The following is a 23,630-nucleotide window of genomic DNA, read 5'->3' as shown; positions in this document are numbered from 1 at the left end:
ACACACAGAAAGGCAGAGACAAACAGTGGCAAGCACACAGGGACAGGCACACTGAAAGTGACAGACACACAGAAAGGCAGAGATTAACACAGGGAAGCACACAGGGACAGACACAGAGTCAGTGACAGACACACAGTTAGTGACAGATACACAGAAAGGCAGAAGCAAACAGAGGAAAGCACACACGGACTGGGACACAGATAGTGCTAGACACACAGAAAGGTAGAGCCAAACAGAAGTAAGCACACAGGGACAGGCACACAGATAGTGGCAGGCACACAGAAAGGCAGAGATTAACAGAGGGAAGCATACAGGGATAGACACACAGTTAGTGACAGACATACAGAAAGGCAGAGATTAAAAGAGGGAAGCACACACAGACAGGCACACTGAAGGGCAGAGACAAACAGAGGGAAGCACACAGTGACAGGCACACAGACAGTGACAGACACACAGAAAGGCAGAAGCAAACAGAGGAAAGCCCACAGGGACAGGCATACAGACAGTGACAGACACACAGAAACGCAGAGACAAACAGAGGTAAACACACAGGGACAGGCACACAGAAAGTGACAGACACACAGAAAGGCAGAGATTAACAGAAGGAAGCACACAGGGACAGGCACACAGATAGTGACAGACACACAGAAATGCAGAGATTAACAGAGGGAATCACACAGGGACAGGCACACAGAAAGTGACAGACACACAGAAAGGCAGAGGTTAACACAGGGAATCACACAGGGACAGACACACAGTTAGTGGCAGACAAACAGAAATGCAGAGATTAACAGAGGGAAGCACACAGGTACAGACAACCAGAAAGTTACAGGCACGCAGAAAGGCAGAGATTAACAGAGGGAAGCACACAGGGACAGGCACACAAATCGTGACAGACACACAGAAAGGCAGAGATTAACCGAGGGAATCACACAGGGACAGGCACACAGAAAGTGACAGACACACAGAAAGGCAGAGGTTAACACAGGGGAGCACACAGGGGCAGACACACAGATAGTGACAGATATGCAGAAAGGCACATATTAACAGAGGTAAGCACACAGGGACAGGCACACAGAAAGTGACAGGCACACAGAAAGGCAGAGACAAAGAGAGGGAAGCACACAGGCAGAGGGACACAGATAGTGACAGACACACAGAAAGGCAGAGATTAACAGAGTGAAGCACATCGGGACAGACACACAGATCGTGACGGACACACAGAAAGGCAGAGACAAACAATGGTAAGCACACAGGGACAGGCACACAGATAGTGACAGGCACACAGAAATGCAGAGTTTAACAGAGGTAAGCACCCATGGACAGACACACAGATAGTGACAGACACACAGAAAGGCAGAGATTAACAGAGGTAAGCACACAGGGACAGACACACAGTTAGTGACAGACACACAGAAAGGCAGAGATTAACACAGGGAATCACACAGGGACAGACACACAGTTAGTGACAGACACACAGAAACTCAGAGAGAAACAGTGGTAAGCACACAGGGGCAGGCACACAGAATGTGACAGACACACAGAAAGACAGAGATTAACACAGGGAAGCACACAGGGACAGGCACACAGATAGTGGCAGACAAACATAAATGCAGAGACAAACAGAGGTAAGCACACAGGGACAGGCACACATATAGTGACAGACACACAGAAAGGCAGAGACAAACAGATTAACAGAGGGAAGCACACAGGTACAGACAACCAGAAAGTTACAGGCACGCAGAAAGGCAGAGATTAACAGAGGGAAGCACACAGGGACAGAACACAGTTAGTGACAGACACACAGAAAGGCAGAGGTTAACAGAGGGAAGCACGCAGAGACAGGCACACAGAAGGGCAGGGACAAACAGAGGGAAGCACACAGGGATAGGCACACAGATCGTGACAGACACACAGAAAGGCAGAGACAAACAGAGGGAAGCACTCAGGGACAGGCACACAGATAGTGACAGACACACAGGAAGGCAGAGACAAACAGAGGTAAGCACACAGGGACAGGCACACAGAAAGTGACAGACACACAGAAAGGCGGAGATTAACAGAGGTAAGCACACAGGGACAGACACACAGATAGTGACAGACGTACTGAAAGGCAGAGACAAACAGAGGTCAGCACACAGGGACAGACACACAGATAGTGACAGACACACAGAAAGGCAGAGACAAACAGAGGTCAGGACACAGGGACAGACACACAGAAAATGACATACACACAGAATTCAGAGATTTACAGAGGTAAGCACACAGGGACATGCACACAGAAAGTGACAGACACACAGAAAGGCAGAGACAAACAGAGGTAAGCACACAGGGACAGACACACAGATAGTGACAGATACACAGAAAGGCAGAGACAAACAGAGGGAAGCACACAGGGACAGGGACACAGATAGTGACAGGCACACAGAAAGGCAGAGATTAACAGAGGGAAGCACACAGGGACAGACACACAGAAAGTGACAGACACACAGAAAGGCAGAGACAAACAGAGGTAAGCACACAGGGACAGGCACACAGAAAGTGACAGACACACAGAAATGCAGAGATTAACAGAGGAAAGCACACAGGGACAGGCACACAGAAAGTTACAGACACACAGAAAGGCAGCGACAAACAGAGGTATGCACACAGAGACAGGCACACATAAAGTGACAGACACACAGAAAGGATGAGTGGAACAGAGGTAAGCACACAGGGACAGGCACACAGAATGTGACAGACACACTGAAAGGCAGAGATTAACAGAGGTAAGCACACAGGGACAGGCACACAGTAAGTGACAGACACAATGAAAGGCAGAGATTAACAGAGGTAAGCACACAGGGACAGGCACACAGTAAGTGACAGACACAATGAAAGGCAGAGATTAACAGAGGTAAGCACACAGGGACAGGCACACAGATAGTGACAGACACACAAAAGGCAGAGACAAACAGAGGGAAGCACACAGGGACTGACACACAGTTAGTGACAGACACACAGAAAGACAGAGATTAACAGAGGTAAGCACACGGGGACAGGGACACAGATAGTGACAGAGACACAGAAAGGCAGAGATTAACAGTGGGAAGCACACAGGGACCGACACATAGATGGTGACAGATACACCGAAAGGCAGAGATTAACAGAGGTAAGCACACGGGGACAGGGACACAGATAGTGACAGACACACAGAAAGACAGAGATTAACAGAGGTAAGCACACGGGGACAGGGACACAGATAGTGACAGAGACACAGAAAGGCAGAGATTAACAGAGGGAAGCACACAGGGACAGACACACAGTTAGTGACAGATACACCGAAAGGCAGAGACAAACAGTGGTAAGCACATAGGGACAGGGACACAAAGATTGACGGACACACAGAAATGGAGAGACAAACGGAAGTAAGCACACAGGAACAGGCACACAGATATTGGCAGGCACACAGAAATGTCGAGATTAACAGAGGTAAGCACACAGGGACAGACACACAGTTAGTGACAGACACACAGAAAGGCAGAGATTAACAGAGGTAAGCACACAGGTACAGGCACACGGATTGTGACAGACACACTGAAAGGGAGAGAGAAACAGAAATAAGCAGACAGGGACAGGCACACAGATAGTGGCAGGCACACAGAAATGCAGAGATTAACAGTGGTAAACACACAGGGACAGACACACAGAAAGTGACAGACACACAGAAAGGCAGAGATTAACAGAGGAAGCACACAGAGACAGGCACACAGATAGTGACAGACACACAGAAAGGCAGAGATTAACAGAGGGAAGCACACAGGGACAGGCACACAGAAAGTGACAGACACACATAAAGGCAGAGACAAACAGAGGGATGCACACAGGGACAGACACACAGATAGTGACAGATATACAGAAAGGCAGAGACATACAGAGGGAATCACACAGGGACAGGGACACAGATAGTGACAGACTCACAGAAAGGCAGAGATTAACAGAGGTAAGCACACAGGTACAGGCACACAGATAGTGACAGACACACTGAAAGGGGGAGACAAACAGAAGTAAGCACACAGGAGTAGGCACACAGATAGTGGCAGGCACACAAAATGCAGAGATTAACAGAGGTAAGCACACAGGGACAGACACACAGTTAGTGACAGGCACACTGAAAGGCAGAGATTAACAGAGGTAAGCACACAGGTACAGGCACACAGATAGTGACAGACACACTGAAAGGGAGAGACAAACAGAAATAAGCACACAGGGACAAGCACACAGATAGTGGCAGGCACACAGAAATGCAGAGATTAATAGTGGTAACCACACAGGGACAGACACACAGAAAGTGACAGGCACACAGAAAGGCAGAGATTAACAGACGGAAGCACACAGGGACAGACACACATTTATGACAGACACACAGAAAGGCAACGATTAACAGAGGTTAGCACACAGAGACAGGCACACTGAAAGTGACAGACACACAGAAATGCAGAGGTTAACAAAGGTAAGCACACAGGGACAGACACACAGAAAGTGACAGACACACAGAAAGGAAGAGATTAACTGACGGAAGCACACAGGGACAGACACACAGTTAGTGACAGACACACATAAAGGCAGAGATTAACAGAGGTAATCACACAGAGACAGGCACACAGAAAGTGACAGACACACAGAAAGGCAGAGATTAACAGAGGGAAGCACACAGGGACAGGCACACAGAAAGTGCCAGACACACAGAAAGGCAGAGACAAACCGAGGTAAGCACACAGAGACAGACACACAGACAGTGACAGACACACAGAAAGGCAGAGACAAACAGAGGTAAGCCCACAGGGACAGGCATACAGACAGTGACAGACACACAGAAAGGCAGAGACAAACAGAGGTAAGCACACAGAGGCAGGCACACAGAAAGTGACAGACACACAGAAAGGCAGAGACAAACAGAGGTAAGCACTCAAGGACAGGCATACAGACAGTGACAGACACACAGAAAGGCATAGACAAACAGAGGTAGGCACACAGAGGCAGGCACACAGAATGGGACAGGCACACAGAAAGGCAGAGATTAACAGAGGAAGCACACAGGGAGAGACACACAGAAAGTGACAGACACACAGAAAGGCTGAGATTAACAGAGGAAGCACACCGAGACAGGCACACAGATAGTGACAGACACACAGAAAGGCAGAGAAAAACAGGGGGAAGCACACAGGGACAGACACACAGTTAGTGACAGACACACATAAAGGCAGAGATTAACAGAGGTAAGCACACAGAGACAGGCACACAGAATGTGACAGACACACAGAAAGGCAGAGACAAGCAGAGGGAAGGGCACAGAGACAGACACACAGACAGTGACAGACACACAGAAAGGCAGAGACAAACAGAGGTAAGCACACAGGGACAGGCACACATATAGTGACAGACACACAGAAATGCAGAGACAAACAGAGGTAAGCACACAGGGACAGACACACAGATAGTGACAGACACACAGAAAGGCAGAGACAAACAGAGGTAAGCACACAGGGGCAGGCACACAGATAGTGACAGATACACAGAAAGGCAGAGACAAACAGAGGTAAGCACATAGGGCCAGGCACCCAGATAGTGACCAACACACAGAAAGGCAGAGACAAACAGAGGTAAGCAAAAACAACAAAGAACAAAGAACAAAGAAATGTACAGCACAGGAACAGGCCCTTCGGCCCTCCAAGCCCGTGCCGACCATACTGCCCGACTAAACTACAATCTTCTACACTTCCTGGGTCCGTATCCTTCTATTCCCATCCTATTCATATATTTGTCAAGATGCCCCTTAAATGTCCCTATCGTCCCTGCCTCCACTACCTCCTCCGGTAGTGAGTTCCAGGCACCCACTACCCTCTGCGTAAAAAACTTGCCTCGTACATCTACTCTAAACTTTGCCCCTCTCACCTTAAACCTATGCCCCCTAGTAATTGACCCCTCTACCCTGGGGAAAAGCCTCTGACTATCCACTCTGTCTATGCCCCTCATAATTTTGTATACCTCTATCAGGTCGCCCCTCAACCTCCTTCGTTCCAGTGAGAACAAACCGAGTTTATTCAATCGCTCCTCATAGCTTATGCCCTCCATACCAGGCAACATTCTGGTAAATCTCTTCTGCACCCTCTCTAAAGCCTCCACATCCTTCTGGTAGTGTGGCGACCAGAATTGAACACTATACTCCAAGTGTGGCCTAACTAAGGTTCTATACAGCTGCAACATGACTTGCCAATTCTTATACTCAATGCCCCGGCCAATGAAGGCAAGCATGCCGTATGCCTTCTTGACTACCTTCTCCACCTGTGTAGCCCCTTTCAGTGATCTGTGGACCTGTACTCCTAGATCTCTTTGACTTTCAATACTCTTGAGGGTTCTACCATTCACTGTATATTCCCTACCTGCATTAGCCCTTCCAAAATGCATTACCTCACATTTGTCCAGGTTAAACTCCATCTGCCATCTCTCCGCCCAAGTCTCCAGACAATCTAAATCCTGCTGTATCCTCAGACAGTCCTCATCGCTATCCGCAATTCCACCAACCTTTGTGTCGTCTGCAAACTTACTAATCAGACCAGTTACATTTTCCTCCAAATCATTTATATATACTACAAAGAGCAAAGGTCCCAGCACTGATCCCTGTGGAACACCACTGGTCACAGCCCTCCAATTAGAAAAGCATCCCTCCATTGCTACCCTCTGCCTTCTATGGCCTAGCCAGTTCTGTATCCACCTTGCCAGTTCACCCCTGATCCCGTGTGACTTCACCTTTTGTACTAGTCTACCATGAGGGACCTTGTCAAAGGCCTTACTGAAGTCCATATAGACAACATCTACTGCCCTACCTGCATCAATCATCTTAGTGACCTCCTCGAAAAACTCTATCAAGTTAGTGAGACACGACCTCCCCTTCACAAAACCGTGCTGCCTCTCACTAATACGTCCATTTGCTTCCAAATGGGAGTAGATCCTGTCTCGAAGAATTCTCTCCAGTAATTTCCCTACCACTGAAGTAAGGCTCACCGGCCTGTAGTTCCCGGGATTATCCCTGCCACCCTTCTTAAACAGAGGAACAACATTGGCTATTCTCCAGTCCTCCGGGACATCCCCTGAAGACAGCGAGGATCCAAAGATTTCTGTCAAGGCCTCAGCAATTTCCTCTCCAGCCTCCTTCAGTATTCTGGGGTAGATCCCATCCGGCCCTGGGGACTTATCTACCTTAATATTTTTTAAGACACCCAACACCTCGTCTTTTTGGATCACAATGTGACCCAGGCTATCTACACCCCCTTCTCCAGACTCAACATCTACCAATTCCTTCTCTTTGGTGAATACTGATGCAAAGTATTCATTTAGTACCTCGCCCATTTCCTCTGGCTCCACACATAGATTCCCTTGCCTATCCTTCAGTGGGCCAACCCTTTCCCTGGCTACCCTCTTGCTTTTTATGTAAGTGTAAAAAGCCTTGGGATTTTCCTTAACCCTATTTGCCAATGACTTTTCATGACCCCTTCTAGCCCTCCTGACTCCCTGCTTAAGTTCCTTCCTACTTTCCTTATATGCCACACAGGCTTCGTCTGTTCCTAGCCTTTTAGCCCTGACAAATGCCTCCTTTTTCTTTTTGACGAGGCCTACAATATCATTCGTCATCCAAGGTTCCCGAAAATTGCCGTATTTGTCTTTCTTCCTCACAGGAACATGCCTGTCCTGTATTCCTATCAACTGACACTTGAAAGCCTCCCACATGTCAGATGTTGATTTGCCCTCAAACATCCGCCCCCAATCTATGCTCTTCAGTTCCCGCCTAATATTGTTACACAGGGACAGGGACACATATAGTGACAGACACACAGAAAGGCAGAGACAAACAGAGGTAAGCACACAGGGACAGACACACAGTTAGTGACAGACACACAGAAAGGCAGAGATTAACAGAGGTAAGCACACAGGTACAGGCACACAGATATTGACAGACACACTGAAAGGGGGAGACAAGCAGAAGTAAGCACACAGGAACAGGCACACAGATAGTGGCAGGCACACAGAAATGCAGAGATTAACAGAGGTAAGCACACAGGGACAGACACACAGATAGTGACAGACACACAGAAAGGCAGAGACAAACAGAGGTAAGCACGCAGGGGCAGGCACACAGATAGTGACAGATGCACAGAAAGGCAGAGACAAACAGAGGTAAGCTCATAGGGCCAGGCACCCAGATAGTGACCAACACACAGAAAGGCAGAGACAAACAGAGGTAAGCACCCAGGGACAGAGACACATATAGTGACAGAGACACAGAAAGGCAGAGATTAACAGAGGGAAGCAGACAGGGACAGACACACAGTTAGTGACAGATACACCGAAAGGCAGAGACAAACAGTGGTAAGCACATAGGGACAGGGACACAAAGATTGACAGACACACAGAAATGGAGAGACAAACAGAAGTAAGCACACAGGAACAGGCACACAGATATTGTCAGGCACACAGAAATGTCGAGATTAACAGAGGTAAGCACACAGGTACAGGCACACGGATTGTGACAGACACACTGAAAGGGAGAGAGAAACAGAAATAAGCAGACAGGGACAGGCACACAGATAGTGGCAGGCACACAGAAATGCAGAGATTAACAGTGGTAAACACACAGGGACAGACACACAGAAAGTGACAGACACACAGAAAGGCAGAGATTAACAGAGGAAGCACACAGAGACAGGCACACAGATAGTGGCAGACACACAGAAAGGCAGAGATTAACAGAGGTAAGCACACAGGGAAAGACACACAGTTAGTGACAGGCACACAGAAAGGCAGAGATTAACAGAGGTAAGCACACAGGTACAGGCACACAGATAGTGACAGACACACTGAAAGGGAGAGACAAACAGAAATAAGCACACAGGGACAGGCACACAGATAGTGGCAGGCACACAGAAATGCAGAGATTAATAGTGGTAAACACACAGGGACAGACACACATTTAGTGACAGACACACAGAAAGGCAAAGATTAACAGAGGTTAGCACACAGAGACAGGCACACTGAAAGTGACAGACACACAGAAATGCAGAGGTTAACAAAGGTAAGCACACAGGGACAGACACACAGAAAGTGCCAGACACACAGAAAGGCAGAGACAAACAGAGGTTAGCACACAGAGACAGACACACAGCCAGTGACAGACACACAGAAAGGCAGAGACAAACAGAGGTAAGCCCACAGGGACAGGCATACAGACAGTGACAGACACACAGAGAGGCAGAGACAAACAGAGGTAAGCACACACAGGCAGGCACACAGAAAGTGACAGACACACAGAAAGGCAGAGACAAACAGAGGTAAGCACACAAGGACAGGCATACAGACAGTGACAGACACACAGAAAGGCAGAGACAAACAGAGGTAGGCACACAGAGGGAGGCACACAGAAAGGGACAGACACACAGAAAGGCAGAGATTAACAGAGGAAGCACACAGGGAGAGACACACAGAAAGTGACAGACACACAGAAAGGCTGAGATTAACAGAGGAAGCACACCGAGACAGGCACACAGATAGTGACAGACACACAGAAAGGCAGAGAAAAACAGGGGGAAGCACACAGGGACAGACACACAGTTAGTGACAGACACACATAAAGGCAGAGATTAACAGAGGTAAGCACACAGAGACAGGCACACAGAAAGTGACAGACACACAGAAAGGCAGAGACAAGCAGAGGGAAGGACACAGAGACAGACACACAGACAGTGACAGACACACAGAAAGGCAGAGACAAACAGAGGTAAGCACACAGGGACAGGCACACATATAGTGACAGACACACAGAAAGGCAGAGACAAACAGAGGTAAGCACACAGGGACAGACACACAGATAGTGACAGACACACAGAAAGGCAGAGACAAACAGAGGTAAGCACACAGGGGCAGGCACACAGATAGTGACAGATACACAGAAAGGCAGAGACAAACAGAGGTAAGCACATAGGGCCAGGCACCCAGATAGTGACCAACACACAAAAAGGCAGAGACAAACAGAGGTAAGCACACAGGGACACATATAGTGACAGACACACAGAAAGGCAGAGACAAACAGAGGTAAGCACACAGGGACAAACACACAGTTAGTGACAGACACACAGAAAGGCAGCGATTAACAGAGGTAAGCACACAGAGACAGGCACACAGAAAGTGACAGACACACAGAAAGGCATAGACAAGCAGAGGGAAGGACACAGAGACAGACACACAGACAGTGACAGACACACAGAAAGGCAGAGACACACAGAGGTAAGCACACAGGGACAGGCACACATATAGTGACAGACACACAGAAAGGCAGAGACAAACAGAGGTAAGCACACAGAGACAGACACACAGATAGTGACAGACACACAGAAAGGCAGAGACAAACAGAGGTAAGCACACAGGGGCAGGCACACAGATAGTGACAGATACACAGAAAGGCAGAGACAAACAGAGGTAAGCACATAGGGCCAAGTACCCAGATAGTGACCAACACACAAAAAGGCAGAGACAAACAGAGGTAAGCACACAGGGACACATATAGTGACAGACACACAGAAAGGCAGAGACAAACAGAGGTAAGCACACAGGGACAGACACACAGTTAGTGACAGACACACAGAAAGGCAGAGATTAACAGAGGTAAGCACACAGGTACTGGCACACAGATAGTGACAGACACACTGAAAGGGGGAGACAAGCAGAAGTAAGCACACAGGAACAGGCACACATATAGTGACAGACACACAGAAAGGCAGAGACAAACAGAGGTAAGCACACAGGGACAGACACACAGATAGTGGCAGACACACAGAAAGGCACAGACAAACAGAGGTAAGCACACAGGGGCAGGCACACAGATAGTGACAGATACACAGAAAGGCAGAGACAAACAGAGGTAAGCACATAGGGCCAGGCACCCAGATAGTGACCAACACACAAAAAGGCAGAGACAAACAGAGGTAAGCACACAGGGACACATATAGTGACAGACACACAGAAAGGCAGAGACAAACAGAGGTAAGCACACAGGGACAGACACACAGTTAGCGACCGACACACAGAAAGGCAGAGATTAACAGAGGTAAGCACACAGGTACAAGCACACAGATAGTGACAGACACACTGAAAGGGGGAGACAAGCAGAAGTAAGCACACAGGAACAGGCACACAGATAGTGGCAGGCACACAGAAATGCAGAGATTAACAGAGGTAAGCACACAGGGACAGACACACAGATAGTGACAGACACACAGAAAGGCAGAGACAAACAGAGGTAAGCACGCAGGGGCAGGCACACAGATAGTGACAGATACACAGAAAGGCAGAGACAAACAGAGGTAAGCACATAGGGCCAGGCACCCAGATAGTGACCAACACACAGAAAGGCAGAGACAAACAGAGGTAAGCACACATGGACAGGGACACATATAGTGACAGACACACAGAAAGGCAGAGACAAACAGAGGTAAGCACACAGGGACAGACACACAGTTAGTGACAGACACACAGAAAGGCAGAGATTAACAGAGGTAAGCACACAGGTACAGGCACACAGATAGTGACAGACACACTGAAAGGGGGAGGCAAGCAGAAGTAAGCACACAGGAACAGGTACACAGATAGTGGCAGGCACACAGAAATGCAGAGATTAACAGAGGTAAGCACACAGGGACAGACACACAGGTAGTGACAGGCACACAGAAATGCAGAGATTAACAGAGGTAAGCACACAGGTACAGGCACACAGATAGTGACAGACACACTGAAAGGGAGAGACAAACAGAAATAAGCACACAGGGACAGGCACACAGATAGTGGCAGGCACACATAAATGCAGAGATTAACAGTGGTAAACACACAGGGACAGACACACAGAAAATGACAGGCACACAGAAAGGCAGAGATTAACAGAGGGAAGCACACAGGGACAGACACACATTTGGTGACAGACACACAGAAAGGCAAAGTTTAACAGAGGTTACCACACAGAGACAGGCACACTGAAAGTGACAGACACACAGAAATGCAGAGGTTAACAAAGGTAAGCACACAGGGACAGACACACAGAATGTGACAGACACACAGAAAGGCAGAGATTAACAGAGGAAGCACACAGAGACAGGCACACAGATAGTGACAGACACACAGAAAGGAAGAGATTAACTGACGGAAGCACACAGGGACAGACACACAGTTAGTCACAGACACACATAAAGGCAGAGATTAACAGAGGTAATCACACAGAGACAGGCACACAGAAAGTGACAGACACACAGAAAAGCAGAGATTAACAGAGGGAAGCAAACAGGGACAGGCACACAGATAGTGACAGACACACAGAAAGGCAGAGACAAACAGAGGTAAGCACACAGAGACAGACACACAGACAGTGACAGACACACAGAAAGGCAGAGCCAAACAGAGGTAAGCCCACAGGGACAGGCATACAGACAGTGACAGACACACAGAAAGACAGAGAAAAAACAGAGGTAAGCACACAGAGGCAGGCACACATAAAGTGACAGACACACAGAAAGGCAGAGACAAACAGAGGTAAGCACACAAGGACAGGCATACAGACAGTGACAGACACACAGAAAGGCAGAGACAAACAGAGGTAAGCACACAGAGGCAGGCACACAGAAAGGGACAGACACACAGAAAGGCAGAGATTAACAGAGGAAGCACACAGGGAGAGACACACAGAAAGTGACAGACACACAGAAAGGCTGAGATTAACAGAGGAAGCACACCGAGACAGGCACACAGATAGTGACAGACACACAGAAAGGCAGAGATTAACAGAGGGAAGCACACAGGGACAGACACACAGTTAGTGACAGACACACATAAAGGCAGAGATTAACAGAGGTAATCACCCAGAGACAGGCACACAGAAAGTGACAGACACACAGAAAGGCAGAGATTATCAGAGGGAAGGACACAGGGAGAGGCACACATAAAGTGCCAGACACACAGATAGGCAGAGACAAACAGAGGTAAGCACACAGGGACAGACACACAGACAGTGACAGACACACATAAAGGCAGAGGCAAACAGAGGAAAGCACACAGGGACAGACACACAGATAGTGACAGACACACAGAAAGGCAGAGACAAACAGAGGTAAGCACACAGGTGCAGGCACACAGATAGTGACAGATGCACAGAAAGGCAGAGACAAACAGAGGTAAGCACATAGGGACAGGCACCCAGATAGTGACAGACACACAGAAAGGCAGAGACAAACCGAGGTAAGCACACAGGGACAGGCACACATATAGTGACAGACACACAGAAAGGCAGAGACAAACAGAGGTAAGCACGCAGGGTCAGACACACAGACAGTGACAGGCACACAGAAAGGCAGAGACAAACAGAGGGAAGCACACAGAGACAGACACACAGACAGTGACAGACACACAGAAAGGCAGAGACAAACAGAGGTAAGCACACAGAGGCAGGCACACAGAAAGTGACAGACACACAGAAAGGCAGAGACAAACAGAGGTAAGCACACAAGGACAGGCATACAGACAGTGACAGACACACAGAAAGGCAGAGACAAACAGAGGTAGGCACACAGAGGCAGGCACACAGAAAGGGACAGACACACAGAAAGGCAGAGATTAACAGAGGAAGCACACAGGGAGAGACACACAGAAAGTGACAGACACACAGAAAGGCTGAGATTAACAGAGGAAGCACACCGAGACAGGCACACAGATAGTGACAGACACACAGAAAGGCAGAGAAAAACAGGGGGAAGCACACAGGGACAGACACACAGTTAGTGACAGACACACATAAAGGCAGAGATTAACAGAGGTAAGCACACAGAGACAGGCACACAGAAAGTGACAGACACAAAGAAAGGCAGAGACAAGCAGAGGGAAGGACACAGAGACAGACACACAGACAGTGACAGACACACAGAAAGGCAGAGACAAACAGAGGTAAGCACACAGGGACAGGCACACATATAGTGACAGACACACAGAAAGGCAGAGACAAACAGAGGTAAGCACACAGAGACAGACACACAGATAGTGACAGACACACAGAAAGGCAGAGACAAACAGAGGTAAGCACACAGGGGCAGGCACAAAGATAGTGACAGATACACAGAAAGGCAGAGACAAACAGAGGTAAGCACATAGGGCCAAGTACCCAGATAGTGACCAACACACAAAAAGGCAGAGACAAACAGAGGTAAGCACACAGGGACACATATAGTGACAGACACACAGAAAGGCAGAGACAAACAGAGGTAAGCACACAGGGACAGACACACAGTTAGTGACAGACACACAGAAAGGCAGAGATTAACAGAGGTAAGCACACAGGAACAGGCACACATATAGTGGCAGGCACACAGAAATGCAGAGATTAACAGAGGTAAGCACACAGGTACAGACACACAGATAGTGTCAGACACACAGAAAGGCAGAGACAAACAGAGGTAAGCACGCAGGGGCAGACACACAGATAGTGACAGACACACAGAAAGGCAGAGACAAACAGAGGTAAGCACACAGGGACAGACACACAGTTAGTGACAGACTCACAGAAAGGCAGAGATTAACAGAGGTAAGCACACAGGTACAGACACACAGATAGTGACAGACACACTGAAAGGGGGAGACAAGCAGAAGTAAGCACACAGGAACAGGCACACAGATAGTGGCAGGCACACAGAAATGCAGAGATTAACAGAGGTAAGCACACAGGGACAGACACACAGGTAGTGACAGGCACACAGAAAGGCAGAGATTAACAGAGGTAAGCACACAGGTACAGGCACACAGATAGTGACAGACACACTGAAAGGGAGAGACAAACAGAAATAAGCACACAGGGACAGGCACACAGATAGTGGCAGGCACACATAAATGCAGAGATTAACAGTGGTAAACACACAGGGACAGACACACAGAAAATGACAGGCACACAGAAAGGCAGAGATTAACAGAGGGAAGCACACAGGGACAGACACACATTTGGTGACAGACACACAGAAAGGCAAAGATTAACAGAGGTTAGCACACAGAGACAGGCACACTGAAAGTGACAGACACACAGAAATGCAGAGGTTAACAAAGGTAAGCACAGGGACAGACACACAGAAAGGCAGAGATTAACAGAGGAAGCACACAGAGACAGGCACACAGATAGTGACAGACACACAGAAAGGAAGAGATTAACTGACGGAAGCACACAGGGACAGACACACAGTTAGTCACAGACACACAGAAAGGCAGAGATTAACAGAGGTAATCACACAGAGACAGGCACACAGAAAGTGACAGACACACAGAAAAGCAGAGATTAACAGAGGGAAGCAAACAGGGACAGGCACACAGAAAGTGCCAGACACACAGAAAGGCAGAGACAAACAGAGGTAAGCACACAGAGACAGACACACAGACAGTGACAGACACACAGAAAGGCAGAGCCAAACAGAGGTAAGCCCACAGGGACAGGCATACAGACAGTGACAGACACACAGAAAGGCAGAGACAAACAGAGGTAAGCACACAGAGGCAGGCACACATAAAGTGACAGACACACAGAAAGGCAGAGACAAACAGAGGTAAGCACATAGGGCCAAGTACCCAGATAGTGACCAACACACAAAAAGGCAGAGACAAACAGAGGTAAGCACACAGGGACACATATAGTGACAGACACACAGAAAGGCAGAGACAAACAGAGGTAAGCACACAGGGACAGACACACAGTTAGTGACAGACACACAGAAAGGCAGAGATTAACAGAGGTAAGCACACAGGTACAGGCACACAGATAGTGGCAGGCACACAGAAATGCAGAGATTAACAGAGGTAAGCACACAGGGACAGACACACAGATAGTGACAGACACACAGAAAGGCAGAGACAAACAGAGGTAAGCACGCAGGGGCAGGCACACAGATAGTGACAGATACACAGAAAGGCAGAGACAAACAGAGGTAAGCACATAGGGCCAGGCACCCAGATAGTGACCAACACACAGAAAGGCAGAGACAAACAGAGGTAAGCACACATGGACAGGGACACATATAGTGACAGACACACAGAAAGGCAGAGACAAACAGAGGTAAGCACACAGGGACAGACACACAGTTAGTGACAGACACACAGAACGGCAGAGATTAACAGAGGTAAGCACACAGGTACAGGCACACAGATAGTGACAGACACACTGAAAGGGGGAGACAAGCAGAAGTAAGCACACAGGAACAGGCACACAGATAGTGGCAGGCACACAGAAATGCAGAGATTAACAGAGGTAAGCACACAGGGACAGACACACAGGTAGTGACAGGCACACAGAAAGGCAGAGATTAACAGAGGTAAGCACACAGGTACAGGCACACAGATAGTGACAGACACACTGAAAGGGAGAGACAAACAGAAATAAGCACACAGGGACAGGCACACAGATAGTGGCAGGCACACATAAATGCAGAGATTAACAGTGGTAAACACACAGGGACAGACACACAGAAAATGACAGGCACACAGAAAGGCAGAGATTAACAGAGGGAAGCACACAGGGACAGACACACATTTGGTGACAGACACACAGAAAGGCAAAGATTAACAGAGGTTAGCACACAGAGACAGGCACACTGAAAGTGACAGACACACAGAAATGCAGAGGTTAACAAAGGTAAGCACACAGGGACAGACACACAGAATGTGACAGACACACAGAAAGGCAGAGATTAACAGAGGAAGCACACAGAGACAGGCACACAGATAGTGACAGACACACAGAAAGGAAGAGATTAACTGACGGAAGCACACAGGGACAGACACACAGTTAGTCACAGACACACATAAAGGCAGAGATTAACAGAGGTAATCACACAGAGACAGGCACAGAGAAAGTGACAGACACACAGAAAAGCAGAGATTAACAGAGGGAAGCAAACAGGGACAGGCACACAGAAAGTGCCAGACACACAGAAAGGCAGAGATTAACAGAGGGAAGCACACAGAGACAGGCACACAGAAAGTGCCAGACACACAGAAAGGCAGAGACAAACAGAGGGAAGCACACAGAGACAGACACACAGACAGTGACAGACACACAGAAAGGCAGAGCCAAACAGAGGTAAGCCCACAGGGACAGGCATACAGACAGTGACAGACACACAGAAAGGCAGAGACAAACAGAGGTAAGCACACAGAGGCAGGCACACAGAAAGGGACAGACACACAGAAAGGCAGAGATTAACAGAGGAAGCACACAGGGAGAGACACACAGAAAGTGACAGACACACAGAAAGGCTGAGATTAACAGAGGAAGCACACCGAGACAGGCACACAGATAGTGACAGACACACAGAAAGGCAGAGATTAACAGAGGGAAGCACACAGGGACAGACACACATTTAGTGACAGACACACATAAAGGCAGAGATTAACAGAGGTAAGCACACAGAGACAGGCACACAGAAAGTGACAGACACACAGAAAGGCAGAGATTATCAGAGGGAAGGACACAGGGAGAGGCACACATAAAGTGCCAGACACACAGATAGGCAGAGACAAACAGAGGTAAGCACACAGGGACAGACACACAGATAGTGACAGACACACAGAAAGGCAGAGACAAACAGAGGTAAGCACACAGGGGCAGGCACACAGATAGTGACAGATGCACAGAAAGGCAGAGACAAACAGAGGTAAGCACATAGGGACAGGCACCCAGATAGTGACAGACACACAGAAAGGCAGAGACAAACAGAGGTAAGCACACAGGGACAGGCACACATATAGTGACAGACACACAGAAAGGCAGAGACAAACAGAGGTAAGCACGCAGGGTCAGACACACAGACAGTGACAGGCACACAGAAAGGTAGAGACAAACAGAGGGAAGCACACAGAGACAGACACACAGACAGTGACAGACACACAGAAAGGCAGGGACAAACAGAGGTAAGCACACAGGGACAGGCACACAGAAAGTGACAGACACACAGAAAGACAGAGATTAACAGAGGGAAGCACACAGGGACAGGCACACAGAAAGTGACAGACACACAGAAAGGCAGAGACAGACAGAGGTAAGCACACAGGGACAGACACACAGATAGTGACAGACACACAGAAAGACAGAGACAAACAGAGGTAAGCACACAGGGACAGGCACACATATAGTGACAGACACACAGAAAGGCAGAGACAAACAGAGGTAGGCACACAGGGACAGACACACAGATAGTGACAGGCACACAGAACGGCAGAGACAAACAGAGGGAAGCACAGAGAGACAGACACACAGACAGTGACAGCCACACAGATAGGCAGAGACAAACCGAGGTAAGCACACAGTGACAGACACACAGACAGTGACAGACACACAGAAAGGCAGAGGCAAACAGAGGAAAGCCCACAGGGACAGGCATATAGACAGTGACAGACACACAGAAACGCAGAGACAAACAGAGGTAAACACACAGGGACAGGCACACAGAAAGTGACAGACACACAGAAAGGCAGCGACAAACAGGTAAGCACACAGAGACAGGCAAACAGAAAGTGACTGACACACAGAAAGACAGAGATTAACAGAGGGAAGCACACAGGGACAGGCACACAGATAGTGACAGACACACAGAAAGGCAGAGATTAACAGAGGGAAGCACACAGGGACAGGCACACAGAAAGTGACAGACACACAGAAAGGCAGAGACAAACAGAGGTAAGCACACAGGGACAGGCACACATATAGTGACAGACACACAGAAAGGCAGGGACAAACAGAGGTAAGCACACAGGGACAGGCACACAGAAAGTGACAGACACACAGAAAGGCAGCGACAAACAGAGGTAAGCAGACAGGGACTGGGACACAGATAGTGACAGACACACAGAAAGGCAGAGATTAACACAGGGAAGCACACAGGGACAGGCACACAGAAAGTGACAGACACACAGAAAGGCAGAGATTAACAGAGAGAAGCACACAGGGACAGATACACAGATAGTGACAGACACACAGAAAGGCAGAGACAAACAGAGGTAAGCACACAGGGACAGGCACACAGAAAGTGACAGACACACAGAAAGGCAGAGATTAACAGAGGGAAGCACACAGGGACAGGCACACAGATAGTGACAGATACACAGAAAGGCAGAGACAAACAGTGGTAACCACACAGGGACAGACACACAGATAGTGACAGACACACAGAAAGGGAGAGACAAACAGAAGTAAGCACACAGGGACAGGCATACAGATAGTGGCAGACACACAGAAATGCAGTGATTAACAGAGGTAAGCACACAGAGACTGACAGATAAATGACGCAGAGAAAGACAAGGCTAACACATAGAAACATTCACCGAGATAGCCAAAGAAACAAAGATACACACAAACGGACAAATGGAGGTGGGTAAAGAGAAAGACAGAAACTAACACACAGACTCACACAGACACATCCATGAGCACACAAAAAGACAGAGGCACATAGACTGTCACAAAGACTGAAATATAAAGACACATCAGCGCAAACATAGACAGATACACAGAAAGACTCATAACAAAGTATAAAGAACAAAGAAACGTACAGCACAGGAACAGGCCATTCGGCCCTCCAAGCCTGTGCCGACCATGCTGCCCGACTAAACTACAATATTCTACACTTCCTGGGTCCGTATCCCTCTATTCCCATCCTATTCATGTATTTAGCAAGATGCCACATAAATGTCACTATCGTCCCTGCTTCCACCACCTCCTCCGGCAGCGAGTTCCAGACACCCACTACCCTCCTTGTAAAAAGACTTGCCTCGTACATCTCCTCTAAACCTTGACCCTCGCACATTAAACCTACGCCCCCTCGTAATTAACCCCTCCACCCTGGGATAAAGTCTCTGACCATCTACTCTGTCTATGCCCCTGGAGACCTCTATCAGGTCGCCGCTCAACCTCCTTCGTTCCAGTGAGAACAACTCGAGTTTATTCAACGGCTCCTCAAAGCTAATATCTCCTATACCAGGCAGAATCCTGGTAAATCTCGTTTGCATCTTCTCCAAAGCCTCAACATCCTTCTGGTAGTGTGGCGACCAGAATTGAAGACTACACTCCAAGTGTGGCCTAACCAAGGTTCCACGCAGCTGCAACATGACTTGCCAATTCTTATACTCAATGCTCCGGCTAATGAAGGCAAGCATGCCGTATGCCTTCTTGACTACCTTTTCCACCTGTGTTTCCCCTTTCAGTGACCTGTGGACCTGTACACCTAGATCTCTCTGACTGCCAATACTCTCGAGGGTTCTACCATTCACTGTAGACTCCCTACCCGTATTAGACCTTCCAAAATGCATTACCTCATATCTGTCCGGACTAAACTCCATCTGCTTTCTCTCCGCCCAAGTATCCAAATGATCTAAATCCTGCTGTATCCTCTGACAGTCCTCATCGCTATCCGCAATTTCCGAAACCTTTGTGTCGTCCGCAATCTTACTAATCAGAGCAGTTACATTTTCCTCCAAATTATTGATTTCTACTATGAACAGCAAAGGTACCAGCACTGATCTCTGCGAAACACCACTAGTCACAGCCCTCCAATCAGAAAAGCACCCTTCCATTGCAACTGTCTGCTTTCTATGACCTAGCCAGTTCTGTATCCAGCTTGCCAGCTCACTTCTGATCCCGATTGACTCACCTTTTGTAACAGTCTGCCATGAGCGACCTTGTCAACTGCCTTACTAAAGTCCATATAGACAACATCCATTGCCCTACCTGCATCTGTTACCTTTGTGATCGCCTGAAAAAACTCTATCAATTAATGAGACACGACATCCCCTTCACAAAACCGTGCTGCCACTCGCTATTACGGCCCCTTTCTTCCAAATGGGAGTAGATCCTGTCTCGAAGAATTCTCTCCAGTAATTTCCCTACCACTGACGGAATAGTTCCCTGGATTTTCAGTGCTACCCTTCTCAAACAAAGGAACAACATTGGCTATTATTCAGTCCTCTTGGGGGATCACCTGAAGACAGTGAGGATCTAAAGATTTCTGTTAAGGGCTCAGCAATTTCCTCTCTTGCCTCCTTCAGAATTCTTGGGTCGATCCCATCAGACCCTTAGTATTTTTCAAGACGCCCAACACCTCGTCTTTTTGGATCTCAATGTGACCCAGGCTATCTACTCATCCGTCTCCAGACTCAACATCCGCCAATTGAAATGAAATGAAATTGCTTCTCTTACGATGCAAAGTATTCATTTAATACCTCGCCCAATTCCTCTGGCTCCACATATAGTTTCCCTCCCCTGTACTTCAATGGGTCAACCCATTCCCTGGCTACCCTCTTGCTTTTTATGTACTCATAGAGCTATATGTACATAACGAGAGCGAGACAACAACAATCACACAGGCTAGCAGAGACAGATACGCAGATAGAGATACACGCACAAAAACGCACAGACACGTCTGAAGCTGGGAAACGTTTCTCCGAGAATATGGTGCTCGAAGGTTGGAACCTGTTGCTGAAAATTGGAAGTGTTCCACGATTAATTATTAATTCCAAATCTCACACTGGGAGACGTACAGGCACAAACACACAAAGACAGACTCATACAGAGAGACTGCGACAAAGGCAGAGACTGAGACACATTACAGAGAATGATCCACCCAACATTATTGACGACATAGAGAGCGTATACAGGAAGGAACTTTCCCCACGAGTAGAGGGGCACATATGCAGGGGGTATGACGTAAGGAATATGTCATTTCGAGACAATTTGAGGGAATACCACATTCACACAGAGGAAGGTGGGAATCTGAAACTGACTGCCTGGAAGGATGGAAGAGGTGGGAATCCTCACAACATTGAAGAAGTATTTAGGTGAGCACTTGAGACTTCATAACATACAAGTCTCGGGACCAATTGCTGAAAATGGAATTAGAATAGATATGTGCCAGACGGCTGCTACAGAACCTCTGGACCGAATGGTCTCTCTGTATCCTGTAAAACTCTATGGCAACTCTGTTCCCTCAGCTACTTGACTTCTTATATCTAAAGACATGGTAATACATTTAATTTAGAAAAAAAACTCCTGAACTGAGATTTACAATTAGTATTTGACAGTGGATCAATTGCAATTTGTCGGGGAAAGTTCCAATCTTTGGGTACCGTTTCCCCGGGAAAAATTATCCCGATCTTTAAGACTGAAGGCATTGGCACTCGAGTGTCTTTTATTCCCCAATATCCGCACTGCAGTGTTGGAGCCGCTGGGCTTGTCTTCCCCCGAGCAGCGAACATCCAGATGAGCTTTAACTCAAGTTTTCAAAATCATAATCGATATTTATTGATTGCATAAGGATAAATCATCTTTATGTGCAGAATAGTGGGTAGCCAGAGGATACTCAATAGAACCTGATTGGCACAAGAAACAAACGGGCATAAGAGGGACTTTTTTCTCCACAGCGAGCTGCTTCCCTGAAATGTACGTCCTGACATGTCAACAGCAAAGCTGAAAATAAAATCAGATGCTTACCTGCCGTCAAAAAGGAATGCCTGGATATCAGGGAATTCGGGATGTGTGTTTAGTAACAAAGCCTCTGAAACGGGCACTTTGGCGCTGCATTGGAACAGGCATTGTTTCGAGAATTCTAGGAATGATGTTGATGCTCCTTTTATTCATTCTTATTTTCTCAATTTCAGTGATTTTCCTGATTGAAATGAGCGTTTCACAAAGTAAATGGCGACATATCTCTCCAATTTCATAAACTGCCTTGAACTACTAATTCTTGTCCTGTTTAATCAATCCTTTTTTTCCATGGTAATTGATCTGAATATTGTAACCCATCGTGCTACAACACTGACAATGACAATGCAGGACCTGATTGTCAATGCGACCGGAAATTCCGTATTTTCTGTTGACACGTCACCCATTCACACACACCGGGGGAGGATGACGAGGGAGGCATGTCGTTTTCAAGTTGGCAACAGCTGAAGTTCTGTAAAATATGAGTATTCATTTTATGTTTGCAGTTACAATTCCAAGTATATGTACAGCACATTCAAAGGTGTCATTGCATGTCTTCGAACTGCTCCACTGTCCAATTGAGGCCTATCCTCGGAGTACCGAATAAACTGCAAAACCGATAACCCTCATGTCTGAAATTAACAACTAACTCAGATGCTCTAGCAGATCTAAAACACTCACCTAGTGAGTAATTGCTTGTTAGAATCGCCCATGAAATGGGCTTCTTCTACTCCTGAGATTTTCTCACATGCCATCTGAGCAGAAATGAAGGGAAATAGTCTCACTGTCAAGTGCATGACAAAGGTGATAATTGTCCACCAATATCATTCCCATCCAAAGGCCTCACCAAACATTATTTTATTTATACAGTGGCAGTACTGCAGTAACTCGTCCTAAACGCCACAAGGGAGCAAATATCCATTGAACACCGAGCATGGAGATGGCATTGGAGATTAGCAAAAACTGTGACTAGAAGGAGGTCTTCAAGGGGGAGTGACTCAAGCGGAGAGTTTTAGGGGGCGAACCCCAGAGCTCAGGGTCCCAAAGCAGCTGCAGGAGCTCA

At 47.6% G+C, this 23,630-nt stretch overlaps 1 protein-coding gene across 2 annotated transcripts in view; it reads left to right on the top strand.

Moving 5' to 3' along the window:
* LOC140399715 (platelet endothelial cell adhesion molecule-like) overlaps positions 1-23,630 on the top strand; it is a 177,827-nt gene that overhangs the window by 95,550 nt on the left and 58,647 nt on the right. The window contains exon 2 of one of the 2 annotated variants that reach the window (XM_072489239.1): positions 22,744-22,776. The exons of the other annotated variant lie outside the window; for it this stretch is intronic. Coding sequence (XP_072345340.1) covers positions 22,744-22,776 — 33 coding nt within the window. The remainder of the gene's footprint in view (positions 1-22,743; positions 22,777-23,630) is intronic. 2 annotated transcript variants of the gene reach the window in all.

The sequence above is a fragment of the Scyliorhinus torazame genome, chromosome 23 (genome assembly GCF_047496885.1).
Source record: "Scyliorhinus torazame isolate Kashiwa2021f chromosome 23, sScyTor2.1, whole genome shotgun sequence".
In the NCBI taxonomy this organism is placed as follows: Eukaryota; Metazoa; Chordata; class Chondrichthyes; order Carcharhiniformes; family Scyliorhinidae; genus Scyliorhinus; species Scyliorhinus torazame.
This window is presented reverse-complemented; position numbering and strand designations above follow the sequence as displayed.